An 18,900-nucleotide genomic window follows, 5' to 3' on the forward strand; every position below is an offset into this window, starting at 1 on the left:
AATAACAAAATATCCTCGCGCATAGGGTCATGCTCCTGTAATATGTAAATGAAATATTAGCTCATTACACGAAATGGGAGCGTTTTCAATTTTGAAAAGCTGATTTTTTGTTTGTTTAAAAAAAAAAAGGTTTTAAACATTCCCTCAGACAAATAATATGAAAATAAGTTCGTTAAATTTCATTATGCAATTTAACAAGAGTGAACAACTTGTATTGTGCCATATCGAGCTAGCAACATTTGAATGTATTTAAAAGGTAACGGGATTGAGGATTTAAACAGAGTTAAAGCCTACAGTAAATTAGCCATTGCCCTTGGCCACGGTGTTTTTCTAAAGAAAATGTGAACAGGTGGAAAGACAAGGTGGAGATAGACCAAACAAATCCTAAAGAAACGATCAAATATAATTATGTTAGGCTACTAGATTGTTTATGTGTCATAAAGAATGCCTGTAATACCATAAGTAAAAGTTGGTGTCATCTTTTCCTTATTAGCGGCACTGTTTGTTTATTGGGGAAATGAAAGGCACATTTGTCGTCCCATGACCCAGGAGTGTATTATAGTTTTTTCTCTTACATAAATTCTTGTTGAAAATCAGAAGTATAAAAAATAGGCTACTTGCCTATATTAAATTAACGAGTAAAAATGTATTATCTTTTAAATGCCTTAATTTAATTCTTACAATTATTTGAACGCGTAAAGCTTTATATTTGCCTCCTCTGCTGGTAGAATAGGCTGTGCAAAACGATTAAAAACGACATTCTCAGAGGCTAAAGAAAACATCAAGAAGAACAGTCCAAAACGAGGTGATATATCGATTCTGTTAGATCAGTGACAAAGGTCTGGTTTGGTTAAAGAGCAGTGTGTATGAAACTGTCATTGCTGCGCTCATGCATTATCAGGCTGTGGACGACAGGCGCTGCAATCGTGTTAATAAGTGGAAGGACTATAGGTTACAGAACACTGCCGATTCACGATCACACAAATACTCAAGGACAGGACCTCTCGGCCCCGGGGCGCTTCCGCCAGCAGGCCCCGTCTTACCAGTGAAGACCAGAGACCGGTCTCATTTATTACAACTTCAATACACATTACGTACAGTCGTGACACAAACCTTCAATAGGCCTACATAAATTGAACTTAAGTGTGGCAGACTTTTGTGTTGGTATACACGTGCAATAGGCCCTGTTTACTAACAGCAACAACAATCACTGAAGCTTTAAATTTGGTCATTTAGGACCATCAATTGGCGACAGACTTTTTAAACCATTTAATGATTATGAAATGAAACAAAAGCAGTAGCAAAAATGAATAAGTGTGAGTTTGGGAGAGGAAAAAAAACAGATGGTCATAGATATATGTTTTAATTATAAAGACATATAAACAATATACAGTATGAAACTCATGTCGCAACGAGACCAAATGCTTTGTAGGTTTGATCAAGTAATTCTTCACAGTTGTACAATACAATCAAGTGAATTGTGCAATAACAAAAACAAAATCTTTTTAGGCCAAACATTTGAGAATGTTACACCGTTTTAATACACTGATGGAGGTGAGACAATTCATCTTCCGTTTATTCATTTCTGACAAGCAGGTTAAGAAATTATTGTAGTGTGGGAAATTGCAGTAAATTGCATAGTTCCCCAACAACAAAAGAGAAAAGGTTTGAAATAAGAAATAAATCCTCCGCAAGCTGTGAGCAAGTAACATAGAATTTCTTTATGTTTGTTTGTTTTTCACACAAATAATCATTTTTAATCCTTGAGGGGGAAGCAAAAAAGGCTTTAGAAATTGAGGGGTTTAAAAGCTTATTCCAGTAATACTGTGTGCCTCAGTTAGTTAACATTTTTTGTATTATCAAATAAATCAGGATGACATATCGTAGTTATTTAGACACGTAGGGCTTTTAAATCAGACCTAAGCTCATTCCCAACAAAACCATTCCAATTCAGACCAACATAAGGATGAAGCAGGAAGAGTTCAGCCCGTGGAAGTCAAGGCTTGTCGTTGCAGTGTTTGAACAGATTGGACGGGGTCCCGGAGAACGAGCTGCATTTCTCCGCGCAGGTGGCCAGTGCCGTGCTCGAAAACGGATACACGGCCGCCTGTCCGAAAGGCGCGAGCGAGGTGGGAATCGGCGAAGTTATAGTCTGTCCTTGGTTTAGATAAGCCACCAATCGGCGCATTTCCTCCAGCGCCTGCGCCTGCATTAGGATGTAGTTTTTAGCAAGAAGCAAAGTTGCGATTTTAGAGAGTTTTCTCACGGACGGACTGTGCGCGTAGGGAATCACAGACCTCAGGCCGTCCAGCGCGTCATTGAGGTCGTGCATGCGTCTGCGCTCGCGCGCGTTGATGCTCAGCCGGAGAGATCTCTGCTCCTTCGGCTTCTTGGCGAGAGCGCCCGGGTGCTTATCATCGTCGAAGCCCGCGCCTCTCTTTCGAGACTCGAGGTGGTCGAAGCCGTCGTCTTCGTCGCTGGTCTGCTCTCCGCCACTTTCGTTTGACTTTCCCGTTTGACCGGAGAGGAAATCTGCGGCAGGTGTGAGGGAGAAGCGGGCAGGACTCCCAGCACCGTGGCCAGCGCCGAAGCCGAACGCGGACTGTCCGTAGCGCTGCGTCAGGTCCAGCAGGGTGTCGTTGCTGATCGATTTCAGCAAGTTTTCTTCTCCGGCATTCATTTTGGAGAAAATAAATAAAACGAAAACAAAAAACGGACCGGATGGAAAACTTTCGAGCGCGCTCTTGAAAGCTTCCTCGCGCTGTCTTCTTTCTTTTCTTTCGTGGGTGTCCTCCAAAGGGCTGTTGTTGAAAATGAAGTCACTTTTTGATAGATATCTTTCTTCCCCTATTACGTCGAGCACTCGCGTAACGCTCTTCCGCGCAGACAGTGATGTTGTGTGCACTTTAGACGCCTCGTCTGAACTTGCGCGCGTTCTTGCAGTGCGTCTTGCCCTCGCCCTGGGCAGATTGAGACTGGCGCGCAGTTCTACACACCAGTGAGTAAGAGCGCGAGGCCCCGCGGGATTATCACTGTCCAATCAGGAGGGCGTTTTAATTAAGAAGATTAGAAAATGGCATGCTCCTAAATTCAACTATATCAATGATAACTGCTGAACAAATGATGGCATAATGTAATACAGGGCAGGCAAATTGTAGGGAGCAGCCATTGTATTATTCTGTAATCGACTGTAGGCTAACAGTTATACACAAAATTAACGCAGTATTGGCATTACGAAATATCTTAACTAACGATCAAAACAACTTGTTTTATAGTGTACTTTTTTCCTGCCACGTTCAACCTTTTTGGTGACCCTAAGTGGGCGACAAATTTAGGCTATCTTTTAAGGAATATAGCCCTATTATATCACTGAATATTTTTTTTTGATTGTAGGCCTACTGTGGATACAAAAAGTTTTCCAATACAAACTTTAGAGAGGTTCAGTTAGAAGTCCTACAACTGGAACAACAGTCTTTTTCCAGCATATGGGTTTCCTCAGAAATTTTCTGATTTGAAAAAAAGTTTTGCTCTTCATGTAAAAATAAAATAAAATATCTGTGGTTAACATTACAAGTTACACACATTTACACGCATCAAACCCCAAGCACGAATTGTAAAGAAACTAACAAGTTGCAACATAAATATACAATACCATAAGGACCTGCTTGAGAATTCAAGGTTTACTGAACAGATTAAAGAAGTCTCTTTAAGTAATTTTTTAACCACATACCTTATTTTACTCATATACAGCTAAAACCCATAACCTGAGAGGGAACCAGGAGTTCCGTGTTAGCCAAAAATGGACGCTACTTAGGCTGAATATAGGCAACAAATCTTAAGCAATGCAAATGGCAACGTTTTCTCTAGCTCAAAACCCTTCACAACAATATTTTTCTTTTTACTGTGCAGGATAAATTATGTTCATTGCATCTGACCTGACGTGTGTCTCTTGTTGAACACGGAGGAAGTGAATGAGAGACAACACGTGCTGTGAGGGATTTATCTCATCGTCTGGATAAGGCCCAAAATTCAGCTTCAGCACCTATAGCCAAAATCCAAGGATGAGTTACTTACAACCAATGTGAAAATGGCAAAACAAAATCTTTGAATGTGGCCCGGTAAAATCTCAACTTTGATTCTTTAACGATGAGGTGGCCTTTCTGGTCGTTAACAGAAGCAAAAATATAGACTCATTTTAAACCTATTAAACAAACTGCAATTACCATTCAACATTTGTTTTAATTTAAACTCTTTCTAGAAAAAAGAACATTAAAAGAGCCAATGAAAGGAAGAACGTATCTCTTTATTAAACAGTCTTAATGCAAAGATGATGCACCGCCATCTTGTGTTCATTTCAGAGAGGTACAATTCCAAAACAAGAAAACATCAAGGATTTATGAGTAGTTAATATACAATTAAAATCAATAAAACACAATTTAATGTTGACAAACCATTCAAATGTTATTAAAGACCCCCTGTGGTGAAAATCAAGTTTTTAATGTTTTTAATATGCTTAAATTCATCAGTCAACACTATTTTCTCCTTAAAACTGCAGTTTACCAAAGACAGTCTCAAAAACGCGGTTTGAAATCGCCCCTTTTCTCCAAGTCTCAAACATGTTGTAACCAATCCTGTCAACTTGCGGGCGGGCTTTAACATATCATTATGCTATTATACACTGTCCGGTTACTAGGTTACCAATACCACCATCATCCGCTGAACAACTTGAAGGAAACGCACCTAATTCGCATTTTTTTTTTTTTTTTTTGCGAACTCTGAAAAGATTCGCTTCATGTTTGGACGGAAACCCAGCCATTGTCTTTCTGGAATATGGCCATGATATGTGTCTTCCTACATGGTTGTTTAAGAAATTAAAACTACACATATCAATTAGGGTTAGAAGAATTGTTGTCAAACATACAGTATAACATGCTAGAAACATAATAATCACTGCAATAATGACCCAATCATAGAATTTTATTAATCATTTGTCTATTTAAATCCAAACAGAAACTTTTTTTGGCCGGGCAATGTATAACATTAAGTATCAAGAGAAGCCAGGTTACCCAGGTATATTTTTCTTTTGATAAAAAAAAAAAAAATTAGTTCGATTTAGCAATATATTATGTATATGAATTATGATGAATTATGTATATGATGTATATTACAATGTTATGATGAACTATAGGAGTTGTTCAAAGCGTTCCTGATGATTGTTAGAAGGCAGCTGTCTGACTAATGGCGAACAGGAACATGGTTTGTGTAAAATTAGCAACACATTATTAGCTGTTTGATAACGTAGTCAAGAAAAAGGCTGATCATATTAATTACCGCTATGTGTCTGACGTTGTAGAGCGATACATAAAACACATTACCATTCTGATACATGGACTTGTAGACGAGCCTGTATAATTCACTCTTTCACTTCTTCTGAATCGGTTTCTGGTTCAAACATACACTAAGTATTGGGACACCCCAAATCATTGAATTCAGGTGTTCCAATCACTTCCATTGCCACAGTTGTATAAAATCAAGCACCTAGGCATGCAGACTGCTTCTACAAACATCTGTGAAAGAATGGGTTGCTCTCAGGAGCTCAGTGAATTCAAGCGTGGAACCGTGATAGGTTGTTACCTGTGCAATAGGTCAATTCGTGAAATGTCCGCACTAATGAATATTCCTCTGTCAACTGTTAGTGGTATTATACCACAGTGAAAGCAATTGGGAACAACAGCAACTCAGCCACGAAGTGGTAGGCCACGTAAAATCACAGAGCGGGGTAAGGGCATGCTGAGGCGCACAGTGCGCAGAAGTCATCAACTTTCTGCAGAGTCAATATATACAGACCTCCAAACTTCATGTGGCCTTCAGATTAGCTCAAGAACAGTGCGTAGAGAGCTTCATGGAGTGGGTTTCCATGGCCGAGCAGCTGTAATGCAAAGCATTGGATGCAGTGGGATAAAGCACGCCGCCACTGGACTCCAGAGCAGTGGAGCAGTGGAGACACTTGGCGTAAAGATTGGTGGAGGGGGGATTATGGTGTGGGGTTGTTTTTCAGGGGTTGGGCTTGGCCCCTTCCAGTGAAAGGACCTCTTAATGCTTCAGCATACCAAGAAATTTTGGACAATTTCATGATCCCAACTTGATCCCACCAGAGCACAAAAACAAGGTCCAAAAGGACATGGATGAGCGAGTTTGGCGTGGAGGAACATGACTGGCCTGCACAGTGTTCTGACTTCAAACCGTCAGAACACCTTTGGGATGAATTCAAGCGGAGACTGCGAGCCAGGCCTTCTCGTCCAACATTAGTGCCAGACCTCACAAATGCACTTCTAGAAGAATGGTAAAAAATTCCCATAAACACACTCCTAAACCTTGTAGAAAGCCTTCCCAGAAGAGTTGAAGCTGTTATAGCTGCAAAGGGTGGGCCGACTCCATATCAAACCCTACGGATTAAGAATGGGATGTCATTAAAGTTCATGTGGATGTAAAAGCAGACGTCCCAAAACTTTTGGAAATATAGTGTATATGGCTGAATTAAACCATTATTTACACTTGCCATTGTGCTGTAAAGTTGACAGAGTGGATCGGGAATTCTGAGCTGGTGTGAGTGAGTGGAGGCAGGGCTGATTTGCAAATTCATGGGTCCTTGTATACTAAATGAATCAATGGTGTAGTTACAGTCAAGCTATTTTAAGGTATGAAAAATCATTTTCACAGTAATAAACATTTAAACATGTTATTTTGGTGATCAAAGATGAGTTTTAAGGGATAAAATTATTGACTACAGGGGGACTATAAAGCTTCAAACCTTAAATTCTGTTTAAAAAAAGCATCCTTGATACTGTGTTATTTCATCTTATAGCAATGCTGAAGATTAGATTTTAAAGGGGTAACATAATTCATTTTTTAATTCTAATCTGTGTTATTTCAGTGTTATTTTAATTGTTATTTTAGTTTTTTGACATTTCAAATTTTTCTGATTTTGAGATAGGCGACTGTTATAGATTTTACTATATAGATTTATATTAAACTATATATATATATATATATATATATATATATATATAAAATTTATATTTTATTATAATTTTAAATTATAATATATATTTTTAAAGATTACTATATAGTTTAATTTTTATTTCAGTTTTAGTTATTTTAGTACATCAGGTGAAACTAAATAAAAAATGTCGCTTAGCCTTTAGTTGAGTTTTGTAATATTTTATTTCAGTTACAATGTTATTTTTACTTTTATTTTAACATAAAAATAAAATGAAGATTTTGTCCTAGACTGAGTCTAACTGAACCAGCGGAACAGGTTTGTGCATTACTCAGACTAAAACACGAGCTACTGCTGTTGGTAGGAGAATATTCTCTCTGCTTATCCATTTCAGAATAGCAGTTTCTGTTTAAAATGCAGTATTAAATTGAAAGCCAAACAACAATATATACACTGTAAAAATGAATACGAATGAATATGCTAAATCTAATCAATAAAATTGAGGCAACAGATTACAAGCAATATTATTAATTAAATTTAACAAATTAGAATTGAGTAATAATTAACCAAATTAATTCCTTAAAAGTTAACCATTTAAAATGAGTAAAATTTACACATTTTTTTAAACAAAAATATCGGAATAAAAGACTGACGTCAAAGATGAATTAAGAACACTTTTTTTTATTGCCAACATTGAAGACACCTGATGTTAACAAGCCGAATCACTGAAGGAGAAAACCGTAATTGGTATGTTACCATTATGGAGATTAATGTTTGCTTTAGTTGGGCTCTTGACTCTTAAATCATTGCCTATAAATTTTGTTTGGATGTTGTACTTCAGTTATAACAGCCAGATGAACAAATAGAAAAGGTGATCTGATGGTGTTGGTTGTGTTTTAACATAACCATTATTTCACAATCATTTGACCTGAGTCATGGAACTCATATAGAGCCCAATTTAGGTGTACTTTATCAATTATAGAAGCACTGTCCTTGTACAGCATAATATTTGTAACCTTTACAATGTAATCCTAAGAATTTTTTAAACATATCTCTAATACATTTTTTTTTTTAGTTTTTAGACACACAGACATCAAGAATCAGCCTGTGAATCTCAACAATGGTGACAATTATAAAGCATGTTGCAGTGCATTCTGCATGCCACCAATCAAAACTCATTCATGGCTCCCATCATGCATTGCTGCATGAATAAATAATGAGCTTGTGTTCAGAGTTGATCTGTTTGTCACCATTGTTGAGATTTATACACTAATTCTTGATGTCTGTGTGTGCCAACATAAAGTACCATTAAAAATGTCTTATTATTGATTTGGTCTCATTGAAAACGCTAAAAATATGAAGCTGTACAAGGACAGGGCTCCTATAATTATTTACTTTTAAATATAAAGTAAACTTAACTGAGAAATAGGACTCTATATGAGCTCAGTGACTCAGGTCAAATGATTGTGAAATAATGATTATGTTAAAACACAACCAACACCATCAGATCACCTTTTCTAGTTGTTCATCTGGCTGTTATAACTGAAGTACAACAACCAAACAAAATCTAAAGTCAATGATTTAAGAGTCAAGAGCCCAACTTAAGCAAACACTAATCTCCATAATGGTAACATACCAATTACGGTTTTCTCCTTCAGTGATTCGGCTTGTTAACATCAGGTGTCTTCAATGTTCAATCTTCAAAAAAAAGTGTTCTTAAATCATCTTTGACGTCAGTCTGTTATTCCGATATTTTTGTTTAAGAAAATGTGTAAATTTTACTCATTTTAAATGGTTAACTTTTAAGGAATTAATTTGGTTAATTATTACTCAATTCTAATTTGTTAAATTTAATTAATAATATTGCTTGTAATCTGTTGCCTAAATTTTATTGATTAGATTTAGCGTATTCATTCGTATTCATTTTTACAGTGTACATTGAGAGGACAATCTGTGCTTTCTCATATAATACACAAGGTGGCGCTGCTGTAAAACAATTCTGGATTGTGTTGTGAAAACACTAGAGCTATTCAAAATGCATCCTCACACTACAAAGAGCACTATCATTAAAATATAATAATATTAATTGCAACAAAACCCCTATGCACAGGCTGTCTACATGTGCGCACTGCACTGGGGATGCGGAATATCCGAAAATACAAAACTATACCTACCTGGGGGGTAAATTTGTAAATAAATATGATTTTATATAAAAAATAAGTTTGTTTGATGTTTCTTTATAGCGCACACAGCAGTTGTGCTTAGTGCTTTGAAAATACAGATAAACAGATGGATGGATGGATGTGTGGACAAACAAAGAGACCGAGACTGACCTCTTTTATCTCTCTTGTTCCAGGCCTTAGCCGAGGCGGCAGCAGCGTGTGATCAGCAGGAGCTTTTTTTATTATTATTTTTTTTGAGCAGAGGCGAGCGTTTCTCTGAGAGTTATCATTCGGCGTGTGATATCAGGCCCCGGGGCCCTCCAGCCAAACACCCGCCAGAGACGTCTCCTGACTCTGCCCTAACACGCCGTGAAATTATAGGGCTCCCTGGCTATTGTGAAAGAGATGGCACATTTCAGAGCATTCCCATTTTTGTGTGTGTCTTCAAACCATTTTCCATATCAGAAAGTAGTCATCATGTGTAGTCATTTCGGGTATGATGCTATATCTAAGTGTGTGCATGATTCCAACGGAGCGAAGGAGATAGGCTAACAAAAGCTGCACAAACCCACTGGCTTTGAACATCACCACCACAGAACATGGGATATATAGGCCTGAGAGTAAAAAGCAAATGAAATATAATCTCTCGGCCATTTGATGGCCGCTGACCTTCGGTCAACATTTCCATAATGATGGCAAACACAGGTTTATGAGTGTGAGGGGATGTCTCGGCTCAGTAATGCAAGAAACCACGTACGGCACAAGCAACAGAATGCTCGCGCTTTTATTTGGTTGTTGCTAGGTGACTACTGGTGCACGGACCAAGAAGTCTGACAAAAGGATCTTATAACCATTAATTCATCATTCATACATGACAAATGCCAGCATAAACAACAAATGAAATAAAGCAAAAACCCTCGGTTAAGAAGTAGTATTAGGATGATTTAGAAGACAACATAATTCATCTAAATGGACATTCTCAAAGAGTAGGTCACATGATCACAGTTAGTGGAAAATGATAAACACAACATTTTCTGCTCTTCCACCACGAACACAGAGATAAATAAACAGACTGTTGGTCTTGAAAATGAGTGGTTGAAGTTAAAGTACACTCTAAAAGAAGATGGTTCTTTAGTAACAGTTCTATTTAGAACCATATCGTCCCGAAGAACCCTTTATATGCTGAAATGGTTATTTGTGTTGGAGTTTAGGGTTCTTTACTGCCGCATTTTTGATTTTCAAATCTGTAACTGTTAAAGCTACCTCATTACTGATTTTCTGGAGCTCAGCTATACAACTACAGAGACTGTCAACACACTCTCAACAGGTAAATGATTTCTTTCTTAAAATGTCTTATAAATTATAACTTTAAAATTACTGTAACTGTAATTTATTTTACGGTAACTGGTTTCCTACCAATCATGTATTTTTCTTTTTTTAGTTTAAAAAAAGAGGCAACAAGATATAAGACCAGACAAAAATAAAACAATATTAATAAATAATATACAACAATAATATTAATAATAGTAGTATTAATAATATGAAGATACTAATAATACTAATATTAATGTATATAATAATACTAATATTAATAACACAATTAAGGTCCTATATTGCACTTTCAAAGCATGGTTCTTTATGGAACCTTTTAAAAAGGGTTCTATTTAGCATCAAAAAGGGTTATGCTATTTTTACAAGCCGAAGAACCCCAATTTGGCATTTTTTTGATACATTTTTCCAAAAGCAATTTTCATGGAGCTTGTAAAGACAACGTTAACACTACGACCTCCATAAAGGAAAAATAAATTAAGCAGTACAAAACAAAGCATGACTCGGTTGTGTACTGGCACGCTCGCGGTGCAATTGATCCGCTGCTCCCTGTTGCCACAGCAACTGCAGGCTAGACTTCTCGAAGGTGAAATGCCACTTGAGGAGGACTGTGAATCCCACTGAAGATCCCTCAGTGCTGTCAAGGGACCTCAAGGGGGCAGCAGCTGCCAAGAGCTGCATTAAAGGGTTAGTTCACCCAAAAATGAAAATTATGTCATTAATGACTCACCCTCATGTCGTTCCGTAAGACCTCCGTTCATCTTCGGAACACAGTTTAAGTTATTTTAGATTCAGTCCGAGAGCTTTTTGTCCCTCCATTGAAAATCTATGTACGGTATACTGTCCTTGTCCAGAAAGGCAATAAAGACATCATCAAAGTAGTCCACGTGACCTCAGGGGGTTAGTTAGAATTTTTTGAAGCAATAAGAAATAACAAAAACTACGACTTTATTCAGCATTGTATTCTCTTCCGGTTCTGTTGGGGATCCACGTTCACGAGTCCGCAGTGACGCTGCTGACGTACGACGCTGCTGACGTGTTATCTGGTGCGTCCGTGTATTCGGGTTCAAATAAATATGTCTGGTTAAAAAAAAATGCAAGCCTTCCCCTGTGTCGAAATCCTTAGATTGTTTGCAAAGATTGTTTTCTTTACAGCGTGCGTCTCCCTCAGACTGTAAACGAAGCTCGGGCGAACCAGATAACACGTCAGCTCGTCTTACGTAAGTGGACTCATGAACGCAGATTGACAACAGAACCGGAAGAGAATACAATGCTGAATAAAGTCGTCGTTTTTGTTATTTTTGGAACAAAATGTATTTTCGATTCTTCAAAAAATTCTAACTAACCCCCTGAGGTCACGTGGACTACTTTGATGATGTCTTTATTGCCTTTCTGGACAAGGACAGTATACCGTACATAGATTTTCAATGGAGGGACAAAAAGCTCTCGGACTGAATCTAAAATATCTTAAACTGTGTTCTGAAGATGAATGGAGGTCTTACGGGCTTGGAACGACATGAGGGTGAGTCATCATTAATGACATAATTTTCATTTTTGGGTGAACTAACCCTTTAACTCCCAGAAAATGAGTGTCAAATGATCTTTGTGACACTGTACTGAGACTGTTGAATCGGTTTGGGTGTGAATTATCAAGTTTTTAAATATATGTGTTTAGGCAGGTGTAGACTGAAGGAAGCGAGAGATGCGTAAGAAGGAAAGTGCGGGAATACTTCATCAAATTCACTAGAGGTTGTCACTCATCACTCTTTGAACCTCTAGGATCATAAGGCTTCCATTAGCAGCACAATCTCCCTCATGTGAATTCTCATTGGAATTTTAATTTTGGTCATTAGAGCGAAGCTTCTAACTGCAGTTTGCCATTTCACAAACACGAAAATACAATAAGCTGCATAAATGTGATTATTTCTCTAATGTGGGACTGCGAGGTTCAGAAATGAACCTGGGCTCAGGGACAAAAACTACCTAAATATTAAAAAGGGAGGGTGCGAATATGCCATTGTAGTGAATTCTTTGGTTGTTTTTATGTTACCTAACATGTGACATACAGTTTTTCATGATATTCTATTCTATTCAGTGACATGTAGATGTCAAATATCTGTCTCAGAGGCAAGCAGAATGTTTTAAGTGAATTCCTGCGACATCAGAATCTGACATGGTTGGTAGATTGTACATGGAGATCAACCATTTATTCGAAATATATTCTAACAAAGCATCTGTCTTGTGCATATACAGCTTTTCTTTCAATAACATTCCTCATTTTTAGATTTCTGATTCAGATATTTTTCAGTTGATTGAATATTTTGAGTTTATTTTTGTTTTATTTTAGCATCCTGTGAAATAATGAAAAATTCATCAGCCTGGCCCACTAGGGGGCCTTAGGATGACATCAAATTATTATACTAATATAATCAATATTATCAATATATCAAAAGAAACTAAAATGAAATGTTTTTCTCAAACCCTATTGTTTTATTGAAGAACATTAGGTTATACTATTATAATGTGTTACCGTTAAAGTGTAATTATATATTTAAGTGTTCTTGACGATTCTGGAATAACAAAATGAACGTGATTTATTAATATATTTATATAATATATTTATAAATATGGTTAATTAATTTACCTATATCAAGATTCCCAGTTTGTCTTAATAATATATACTGTCCAACGCAACCTTCAAAGGCCCACTATATAATATAATATTAAAAGAACAATAACTTTTGCTTTCTATTTTTGCTCTTTAAAAGCACGCCTATGAATATATTTATTTACATTTATACATTTAGCTGAATTACAAGTGAGAATAATACAAGTACCACACTGTATTTAGGGCAGATAGTAGTGGACAAGTTTCTCTTACAGAAGGAGCTACAAAATAATTAAATGGCTGAAATCATAACAAAAACAAGTAATTAATGAATTCCAGAGAATAAAATCTGTGCAAGAATGAACACACACACACACACACACACACACACACACACGCACGTGATCAAAAAGAAACTCTCTCACCTCTCAGAAACACACTCATGAGATTTCACTCATTTCCATCTCATCTCACCCCTTCTCTCTGGCTCTCTTTCCCTCTCACGTACTCACACATACACACAGGAGAGGGAGGAGGAAGTTCAAAGCTTTCCTCTCGATGAGGATGGCGAGGGCTGCTTTGATCTCTCTCTGACTAATTTGAAGATGTTCAGTTTAAACCTACAGGGAGCAGAGAGACAGACTCACATATGCTGCAGTGCTGTACCATTCACTCCGGCACTAATCTCATGCTTAGCCGCTCTTGAACGCACAGCCCCGCGCCGACTGAGCATGCTCGACGCCGTCCACCTCAACGTGGCAGAAACAAGGTACACAATTGGCCGAGGGGCACGTCATTTGGGTTATATCTCAAAGCTGTGGCCAATGTGGACAGAACACACTATTACAGTCTCAGCATCAAAACAGTGGATGGTAAAAACAACAAATGCTAGCACAGAAGGCGTGATGTGGGCAAGATGGTAATAGGATGAGTGCAGACGTTTACTGCAAAAGAAACAGTTTGTTACACCAACATTTCATCAGATCCGCCTGTGACAAAACAAAAGAGTCATCTCTCCAGCTTCTCAACTCCAGCACTGCAGCACCATGCAGATTTTAAAGAGGACTCGAGGAGGTATAGAAAAAGAGGGAGGGCTGCATGAATAATGGTTGAAGATATTTTTACTGTGACCCACTTTAAAGTCAAATTCAAACCTCTTAAAGGAGCAGCGCCCCGCTCATCTCCCAACTGGAGACTGCGGAAAACCGCATCAGGTCAGGATCAGCCGGGAGATTCCTGGTGAAATTCACAATTTGTTCGAAAAACAAAACAATTATTCAGTGGTGTGACGTGTGACCTTCTCTTGAATCGCTCCCTTTTTATTTCGCTTTTTCTTTTTTTAGATAATAAACGAAGCAGAAGTCAAATGGTTTTGTGACTGATGTCAGAGCTGTAATTTAAATGTTTATAAAATTTGAGGGTTTCATTCAAAGCAGGCTGCTGTGCCATTTCTGCCCATTTAAATTGTAGGTGTACAGTTTCCCATCAACTGCTAAACCATAATCAGAGAACCTCCATGGCATTTGCGATTGAAATGCACATATAATCTGAATATGGAAAAACGAAAACCATAATAATTTGTCTTGCATTGAGCCCATGAACACTATTACGACCGTGTCAACTCCTATTCCTGAACGTACGTACCATTGATCGGAGGAGCCATTTCTCCTGACGCACAAACATCTGGCTGGAGGCCCTGGTGAGAGCGCTGCAGGGGACAGATGAGCTGTCACTGCGTCTGATTGATGAGGAGCTCGCTACAGGACGGTCACCATGGTGACAACAGGTCAGAGAGGCCAGAGAGGTCACACTGAATTCATCCCAAAATCTACTGGAGCTAGAAAACAAACATATTCGGAGAGTGAACAAGCACTTCAGGTAATAGTGACGAAATGGTAAACAGAAATTTTTTACTACTGTGTAGGCAAGCATTTTTTTCATTGCATTTCTGAGATATAAAATATTATGGATATTAAAATAAATATACTATAGGTTTTTTATAAAATAGACACTGATAAGACACGGTAGAGCCAACAGGTTTTAAACTAGCAACATTTGCTCAGATTATCATGACAATACTTTTAAGGAATTGGGGTGGCAACTCAATAAAATAAACAATAATGAACATTAAACAAAAATATAAAATAAAATAGTTTGAAACCATTCTATAGGCTCAATTCATTCATGGCTAGACTATTCAATATATATGTTGATGTTAATCATTTACTGTAAATTAACATATACAGTATTATACTATAGAAAGATAAAAATAAAGATTACATTTTGACAAACTCATTCAAACAGTTTCAAAGCACTTAGACTAAACAGGCTAGCTTCATTATTTTAAATAGCGCTTTTCTCTACATTTAAAGGAATAGTCCACCCAAAAATAAAATTTCTGCCATTAATTACTCATCCTCATGTCGTTCCAAACCTAAAAGACCTTTGTTCATCTTCAGAATACAAAACAAGTGTAATACAGTCTACTCCCCATAGACTGCAATGTCATTGCCACTTTCAGTACAGAAAGATGGTAAAGACCCCATTAAAATAGTCCATGAGACGTAACAGTGGTTCAACCTTAATGTTATGAAGTGACGAGAATACTTTTTGTGTGCAAAAACACGTAAATAACGACTTTATCAACCATTTCTTCTCCTCCGTGTTATTCTCCGACGCTGTTCACATTGTGAATTGGCCGGTACTCTTGGCCGTCTCCTGCGTCAGCATCACACACACATGGTGCACACGTGAACAAAAAGTATTCTCGTCACTTCATAAAATTAAGGTTGCACCACTGTAGTCACATGGACTCATTGAAACTGGTAATAACGTTGCAATCTATCGGGGATCAGAAAGCTTTCGGATTTCATCAAAAATAAAAGCGCTTAATATATTGAAGGGGGGAATCTCTTCAACCCCCACCAATGTGCAGGATCAACCTGAATGATGCGAAGGCAGCCATATTGAGCCAGAACACCCACCACACACCAGCTTATTGGTGGACAGGAGATCAGTATATCAGTATATATGGGGATGAGGCCATGATGATGCATAGAGGCCAAAATAATGGCCAAAATAAAAACAATAATAATAATAATAATAAAAGTCTTAATATTATATTTTTATTATTGTAACAGTATTAATAATAGTAAATCGCTTCAGTAAAAAGTAAATATCTGCCGTACAGACACCTGCACTACCCCACATGTGCCTCTATCATACACACATACGAAGAGAATGACTGACTGTGAGTGTGTCTTTATATGATGACTGACTTTTATCCTGGATACCATCCGTCTGTTTCTAACTCTGGTTCGATCTTTACTTTCTTTTACTTTACTCATGTCTCTCTCTCTCTCTCTCTCTCTCTCTGTCCTCTATAGTCATAGTGAGGCATCACAGTGTTCCTGCACAGAGTTTTTAGACAGGAGGTCAATAAATATTTAATGAAGTGACCCTCTTGTTAAAATGCTTAAAGTGCTCCTGTTCGGCAGTAGAGGTTGGTTATGGCTTTTATTTATTCATTTAGGACCCCCACTCTCTTTCTCTCACTCTTTTCACACTCTCTAGCCCTTTCTCTCAGGTTTGAAAGAAGAGCCTTGTTTCCCCCAAGGAACGCCGCTGCATCATTCCATGAAACACACTCTCTCCTTTGAAAACACACACATCAAAAGACACCCAAACACACACTTCTTACACCTTGCTTTATATGATTTGGTTTATTATTAAATAAGTTTCACTATTATGAACATGCCAGCACACACTAATCGACATCTCAACCAACCTTTGCAAATGTTGTGTGGAAGTTGCCGTGATTATTATTCTACAACAGACAGGTTGTGTATGTGCGCACGCGAGTCTGTGCGGGAGATCGGACAGCATATTTAAAGATGTCATGCTCATCAGCAAAGTCTCTATAACACCCAGCACATCAATAAAATCAGAAACTAAAAAGCTAAGGGCCAACTATAGGAGACGTTCAAAAAGCTCTGTTTTGCCAATAACTATTAATTAAACATCATCACTTACATCTTAAGGGTTTTCATCAAATATTTATGCTCGGGATGTTGAAACATGCAGAAAAGTATGTGAGTTAAATATGCCATAAACCAATGAGAAACCGGCTTGTGAGCACACACTCACATACTGTATATGCAAGTCAACATAAGAGTGTAATTTGAAAGGACAGTTTCTCTCCTGCGTGTGCATGTGTGTCTATGCCTGTGTGTATCTGATCTCAATATGTAGGTCAAACAACCATATATGGAAAGCCTGAAAATTGCCAACTAGTGTACGCTTGAGTAGACACACTCACAGTAGACACACAGTACACACACAGCAGCTCTAAACCAATTCAACTAACAGATCAGATCTTTAAGTGTGGAAGTGTGTACCATTTTTGTCCTGCATTAAAACTTTGGCTGTTAGACTCCACAATGTTCTGCACTTGAAGAAAGCTTTGAAACAATCTTCAAATCTTCAAGACCGTAAGAAGCAGGGCTGATGTTGTCAACTCTGCTTCTTCACTTTAAAAAAAATCTTCCCCCGTATTTCTCTCTCTCAGTTATCACTGAAATATTTAAATGAAATTCCTTTTTTTTTCTGCTGGTTTTTGGAACATCAAATGAAGTTTTAATTGGTTTTTTTCCCACCATGGTTCGTGTTTAGAGATTTTATTCATCAGTTTTTTCATTTGTTAAATCTCAACCTCTGCTGATGAACCGCACACATTTGTCCCCACAAGTCAGCCTTATCAGACAGAGGAAGAGAGGGAGGGATATGGTGACAGAGAAAAAGGAACAGATTGAGCCAAAACAGAACATGTCAAATAGAACATCTTAGTGTATCGAAGACTAAATAGTTTGAGCTGTTTGACACACACAAACACTTGAGACGAGTCCTGCATGCTCAAATCTAACTGTAAATGATTGGGGGTGGGGGTGGGGGGTGCTCATTAGCATAGAGACAGGTTTAATCAAATCAGCTGTGGGTACAAATTAGTCAGTGAGAGCATAATGAGTTAGGAATTAATTAGAAACATAATGAGAATACGAAAATATGGGAATACTTGCATCTGCACATTATCTTCTGGTCACTAGATTCCCAAAAGACCCTCTGCCTCAACCCTTTCTTTCTTTCTTGCTTTCTTTCGCCAGTGAGAACAGGAGTTGGATCAGCTTATTGGAACAGAATGAAGTTAAACATGGTTGGAATGTGAATATGACTTACAATATTTTAGTAAAAGACCCTCAAATGTTCCTATTAATCCCTTACCAATGTTATAATTACGTCTCAATAAAAAAAGTAATTAACATGACATAATACCCATTATATAGTGTAAGGTCATGACACAACTGTTTGCATTTTACACTGTGACAGAACATTCTTGCCAGAAACTTCTGTGCATCAGCAGAAACTTCTGCATGTGTCAAGACACCGCTTTCTCTCACCCATCACAACATGCCTCATTTGAGGACCGCTTTCTCTCACCCATCACAACATGCCTCATTTGAGGTGTAACCATGCAGCCTCTTACTTCTACTGACAAATCCTAACAAGGCTCTGCAAAAAATTTGTAAAAGGGAGTGAAAATAATGTAGCTATAGTCTTATGTCTCATCACAATACTCATAATCGCAATCACATTAATCCTGATATTTTTTACTCATCACATCACTTCTTACATTTTATCACAGTACTCATCACAGTACTCATAAAATCACTTCTTACTTTTTATCACATTATCACAGTATTCATAACATCACATTACTTTATTACTTTTATCTCATCATCACATGA

The 18,900-nt window shown here is 37.6% G+C and overlaps 1 protein-coding gene and 1 long non-coding RNA gene across 2 annotated transcripts in view; both read right to left on the minus strand.

Annotated features, from left to right (window-relative positions):
* Positions 1 to 1,345: 1,345 nt before the first annotated feature.
* On the minus strand, positions 1,346 to 2,964 carry bhlhe23 (basic helix-loop-helix family, member e23). The gene has a single exon (XM_077214000.1). The coding sequence runs from the start codon at positions 2,678 to 2,680 to the stop codon at positions 1,997 to 1,999; it is 684 nt and encodes a 227-aa protein (XP_077070115.1). The 5' UTR covers positions 2,681 to 2,964; the 3' UTR covers positions 1,346 to 1,996.
* An 11,653-nt stretch (positions 2,965 to 14,617) lies between these two features.
* Positions 14,618 to 18,900, minus strand: part of LOC143722781 (uncharacterized) — a 71,257-nt gene continuing 66,974 nt past the window's right edge. Inside the window, exon 5 of the long non-coding RNA XR_013196996.1 lies at positions 14,618 to 14,936. This is a non-coding gene — a long non-coding RNA (uncharacterized LOC143722781). The remainder of the gene's footprint in view (positions 14,937 to 18,900) is intronic.

Source organism: Siphateles boraxobius, unplaced genomic scaffold (genome assembly GCF_051911475.1).
Source record: "Siphateles boraxobius isolate OS27281-9 unplaced genomic scaffold, OSU_SipBor_1 68, whole genome shotgun sequence".
Classification (NCBI taxonomy): Eukaryota; Metazoa; Chordata; class Actinopteri; order Cypriniformes; family Leuciscidae; genus Siphateles; species Siphateles boraxobius.